The 5,391-nt window shown below is 39.4% G+C and overlaps 2 protein-coding genes across 2 annotated transcripts in view; one reads left to right on the top strand and one right to left on the bottom strand.

The window, feature by feature from the left end:
- The window catches only part of AK88_02955 (40S ribosomal protein S17), a gene marked incomplete at both ends in the record, with an annotated part of 6,145 nt that extends 3,832 nt beyond the window's left edge, over nucleotides 1–2,313 (top strand). Inside the window, one exon of the mRNA XM_012480578.1 lies at nucleotides 1,903–2,313. Coding sequence (XP_012336001.1) covers nucleotides 1,903–2,313 — 411 coding nt within the window. The remainder of the gene's footprint in view (nucleotides 1–1,902) is intronic.
- Nucleotides 2,314–3,226: 913 nt separating this feature from the next.
- AK88_02954 (uncharacterized protein) lies at nucleotides 3,227–5,223 on the bottom strand (the record flags this gene model as incomplete). The annotated part of the gene is made up of 4 exons (XM_012480577.1): nucleotides 3,227–4,419; nucleotides 4,596–4,688; nucleotides 4,876–4,936; nucleotides 5,206–5,223. 4 exons carry the CDS (start codon nucleotides 5,221–5,223, stop codon nucleotides 3,227–3,229), a joined length of 1,365 nt encoding a protein of 454 aa, XP_012336000.1.
- Nucleotides 5,224–5,391: the final 168 nt, after the last annotated feature.

Raw genomic sequence — 5,391 nt, 5'->3', positions numbered from 1 at the left:
TTTTTTTTTTTTTTTTTTTTTGGCGATCTCCAGAGGAAAAATCTTCGTGAGAGTGTACACAACGTGTCATAAATATTGTGCAGCATGATCTCTCATGTTGAGAGCGCATTCAAATTAATTATCAACTGCATCATGTGGAGAATAAGCCTCCCCAAAATTTTTTCATTATTCTCCTTTTTTTACATACAGTGCTACAGGAATTTAGAAAAAAACGACAACTTTAACGATGCTATTTGGAGATACAGAATTGAGGAAGCCCAAATGAAGCGACCATGCGACGCGAAATCGATGTGAAGTGTGGAACAATCCCATACACCTCTCATTATTTTTTTCCATTTACATTAGGATATCCCATCGAGAGGGAAAGGAACCCCCCCCCCTACGTTGGAAGTTCACATAAAGTTACTACATTTGAAGTAAAAAAAAAGAACCATGTTAAATACATCACACAAATTATCACGTTATTTGAATGTGCCTTTAGTGGGTTATTCTCCTCCGTGGGCGCATGACCATTTTTTTATTCGTACGTCTTTCTACATTTTTTAATTGCCAACAACGCGGTGTCCCTCTTTTCTTTCCTGTTAACGATTTTTTTTTTTTCGTAATAGTGGGACAACATTATGAAGTGATGCAGTTGTTGTCACATTTGTTTCCCATACAAATTGTTCCAACGGAAATGGTGGCAGGAACGCACAAAAAAAAAAAGGGGCCTGCAAAGAGTATATACACTACCACTATACGTGCGCTACGTACTCGATAGGTATATTATTATAGCCCCCCCCATTTGTGGGATTTTTTTTTTGAAAAGGTTTAAACTGTTCCCCCTTTTTTTTTTGCCTCGCCTATGCACGTAAAAAAAGAACAAAGAAAAGTACGTTAAATATATAATATTTTCAAGGGGGTTTAAAAGAAAAAAAAATTATGAACGGTGCATAATTTTTTTTTTTTAAAAAGCATGAACCATAAATGGTGTATATTTTATATTGTATAAGTCAGCCGGGGTATCCGTCATAGAAATTGAGACTTTCCCACTTTTTTTTTCTTCCATTTTTATTATTTTACGGAGGAACATATATATAAAGCGATAATAGTTTATACCTTGGAGAGGCTTCTTTAAGCATACCCCATCGGAGCCTAAAATTGTAGGAAAGTTTAGGAAGTAATAATAAATACCCCATTGTGAGCATATAACTCGGGCGATCAAAAATAACGCCCCTCGTTTTTTTATATCCTTCCCCCCCAACATACAAAAACGGGTGTACAATTTTCTTATGGGCTGATTTTTTTTTTTTTTTTCCTACCACAATTAAGGGCATATAACATTGTCGCACAAAAAAAAAAAACATAATAAATGTTTATTGTAACACTTTGGAAAAACCATCCATGAAAATATATTTTAACGCATAAAAATAATGCTACAAAAAAAGAGTCAATTTTAAGAAAAGATATTGACATGCTCCTTTTCGTAGGAATTTTTTATTTTAATATATAGAATAAATTTGTACAAAACCAAAGTTCGCGCTGTTGGAGAAGCAAAATGGTAAGTCACTTGTTCCAAAAAGGGGGAACCCCATTTGTTTACATAATTGGCGTGATTTGCGCGATTGTGTTCCATGTTGGCAGAGCGCAGAGAGCGAGGAAAGGGCTAATCAAAGGAAGGAAAAAAAAAAAAAATTTCAATTCCACCTTTTTTTGATGAAGCCAACCTCCGTTTTAACCCCATCCACCGTTCTGCTGCCATGGCGTTATGTCAATGTGCCGCCTGCGGATTTGCTTCCCATATGGGGAGTGGATCCTCTCCTCACATGAGTTAGCCCCTCCCCATCTGTACATGAGCATAAAAAAATAAAATAATCGCGACGCATTCTCTAACTTCACCCCCCTTCCCCTTCCCCTCCATAGGGACGAGTACGAACGAAAACCATCAAAAGGGCCGCCAGGCAAATTGTGGAAAAGTACTATGCCAAGCTAACCCTGGACTTTCAAATAAACAAAAAGATAACAGAGGAAGTTGCCATCATTCCCTCGAAGAGAATGAAAAATAAAGTGGCTGGATTTGTTACCCATCTGATGAAGAGGATTCAGAAGGGACCTGTAAGAGGTATCAGTTTGAAGCTCCAAGAAGAGGAGAGAGAAAGACGCTTAGACTTTGTTCCGGAGAAATCCCAAATAGATGTCAACGTCATTTATGTCGAGCCGGACACCGTGCGTATGATTAAGGCACTGGGAATAAACATCAGCAACATGAAGGTGCACAATCCCATGATCAACTCGAACCAGCAGAAGCAGAACAGGATGAACACGCATTACTAGGAGAGGGGGTATAGCGGCCAGAATAGAGGAGACGGGCGTTGTACGTGTAGCAGCTAGGGTCTCCTTTGAAAAGCGCGTTTGAGGCCACGCCTTGAATTGGGACTAAGCGAGAAGCGCATCACAGCTACGAAGTTTTAGAAGCGCTTTATAAAAGTAGGACCCACCACGTGTAGCTTACCTTCACGTCCGCAGCATACATAGAGGCATATAAATCTGTACGCACTACCCCAGCGGATGTTCACACATGTAACCATTTCGTTTTTTCTTTTTTTCTTTTTTTTTTTTTTTTTTAAAAAACAGCCACGTACGAACTGAACCGTTTGACTCCTGTTTTAATTTTTTGAAATGTGAATATAAAGATGACCGAGGTGTGGAAGTTGTTCCATTGCCTTGGTATATCTGCTGAGCAGGTGCGCAGAGGATAACCCACACCGCATCGAACAGTATATATGCGTGTTACTGTATGCACTTCGGGTAGAGGTGTCATTACCTCCACATGTGCCATTCATATGGATGTTGTGGACCATGGTGTTATGTAATGGTTGGAGAAGCAACCAAGGTTCGGTAAACCATTACTGCCCATTTGTCATGCCTAGTAATATTGTTCCTTTTTCAAGGGTGATTTTCCCCCCATCACTAATGATCGATGTTCTTACGGGAAGGCAACTCCCTCGCAACTACACCAATATTAATAAATGGTGCTTAATTTTTACTTGAGAGTAAAGTTCAAATTTTTTGTGAGACCGGCGAAAAAAAGGGGGGGATGTATAAAAAAAAAAAAAAAGATCTCTCTCCCCAATTCGAGGAAAAAAAACTACGCAACACACGTAACACAAGAGAGCGGTCATCATTCGGACGCGCCGATAAGAGAGGGGAAAAAAAAAAAAAAAAAAAAAAAAAAAAAAATGCACATTTATTCATTATCCGCCTTATTATTAAGGTCATCAAAATTTAGCTTCTCTCCAAAAAGGTTTTCCCATATTTGAAGAAGATCATTTGTGGCGGTTTCGAAATGAGAAGTAGCATCATAGGACGACGTGACAAAAATGTTATCAGCTGGTTTGTTCGTCGTGGAAACGTAAAGGTCGGAAATCTTCACAAATTTGTCTTCAATTGGTCCCAAAAGTTCAAGCGGTTTCTCGATTTCCTTTAAGGGGTTATTCGTTTCAACGGTGGCGGACACGATTGCAATGTACTTACCCTTAAGTGAAACACCATGTTGGAAGGAAACAAGATTTATATAAATGTCACTTTTCCTGTTTAGCTGATTTTGAGGGATAATAATTTGGCAGCTATTTATGTCGTTGGTTTCTGGGATGGGGTTACTTAAAATGCATATACATCTGATAACCTGTCCTATTTTTTTTACTTTGTTTTTCAAATGTATAACATATGAAGGATCACAAATGACTTTGTCACAGTAGGCAATCTCTCCATCACTTGATTTAATTCCACATACTTTTTTATTTTCATCAAAAACAAAATCAACCACATTTTTATTCAGCATAAAGGTGCCCCCGTTAATTGCACACATTCTGGAAAAGCCTTCTGGAATTCCTCCCAGGCCATACAAGGGATAAATAAAAGGAGACTTTCCAAAGGCTGAAATGGATTGCATGTACAGTTTAATTCTCTCCAATGTTTTGTAAGCTGGTTCCTTCAAATAATCATCATTTAGGTATAGTGCTACTGCATGGCCTAGAAAATCGATCGTCAGTTGACACAAATTGAAGTACTTATATATTTCCATCATCGTTAATCTGTATGGGTCTAATCCATCCCAGGTGTTTCTGTTGTTGGCATCCCACTCACTTACATACTTGTAAAAATTTTTGCATCTGTTCTTTTCCATAAGTGAGAGTAATGGGGAGACCAGCGCTTCCATATCTGTGGCGGGCACTTTGTGAATAAACTTCTCCGAGTAGAGCAACCCCTTCTTCTGGTGCTGGTACACGTAAGACCCTTCGACGACTAGCCATTCCAGGTAATTGGTGACCCTCGTTTTTTTCAAAATCTTTACCAAATTTCCGCCCACCAAAATGAACTTCGGAATCAGGTCCACGTTCCAGTGTCGGTTCTCGCCGTACTTGCTCGGGATCTTCTCATCTGACAAGCGGTCAAACGGAGCGGTGAAGGGGTTAAAGCGGTGTGCAGTGAATAGTTACGTAGAGGAGCCTGGCAGTAAAAATTTCCCTTGCCAGGCCACACAAAGTATAGCGCTTCCACGCACACACAAGCAGTTTGCCGCCGTCCAGCGGGCGCACGCTCGAACAAGCACTCACTTGGCTTAAAAGTGCTGTACAAGTTGGTTAAGTTGAGGGACGCCGTTTCTCCGCCATAGTAAGGGTTCCTATCGAGCACAAGAATTTTCTTTCCTGTAAAAGTGGGGAAAACCAACACGTATGCGCATAAATATATGTCCACATGGGGTAATTGTTTTTTTTTTTTTTTTTTTTTTTTTTTTTCCCCGTTCAGGCGATATTATGATGAGAGGAAAAAGAATGTGTTTCTCGAAGCAGCCATATCCACGTGAACAGAAGCCAGAGTGCATATTCGTTTTACCATAATGTGACAGGAGTCCACTCAGGATGCATTCCTTCAGCCCTGTGCCAAGAATGATTACCTAAACGTTTTGAAGAACAAGATATGTGTGAACGGTTCGCAGAATTGTATGAACGCTCAGGTGAAGTGGAACGTTCAGCACAAATGAGCATAAAGAACGGTCTTATGCGAAGCGATCATGCGGAAGGCATCATGAATGCAACGGTACAATGAGGGTAGTACATAGGGGTAAGCACTGGAACATTCTACGTTTATACGAATGTGACGATTCGTGCTCTCATGCGCATAATATGCATCTCTGTGCGCGTATTTTTGTTCTCATTGTATTACATCATAATGCTCATTCATTGTATTATCTTGCGTTGGGTGGAAGGAAATAACTTTGGGGTTCTCTTGTGGTAGTTTCGCCTTAAAATGAAATTCTCCTCGGTTATTTTGCTGCTCCTTTTACGCTTTTCCCCTTTTCTGCTTTTTTTTTTTTTTTTTTTTTTTTTTTTTTTTTTTTTTTTTTTTTTT

This window comes from Plasmodium fragile, assembly GCF_000956335.1.
Source record: "Plasmodium fragile strain nilgiri unplaced genomic scaffold supercont1.31, whole genome shotgun sequence".
Taxonomy (NCBI): Eukaryota; Apicomplexa; class Aconoidasida; order Haemosporida; family Plasmodiidae; genus Plasmodium; species Plasmodium fragile.
The sequence above is the reverse complement of the archived record's forward strand: the minus strand, read 5'-3'. Positions and strand labels throughout refer to the sequence as shown.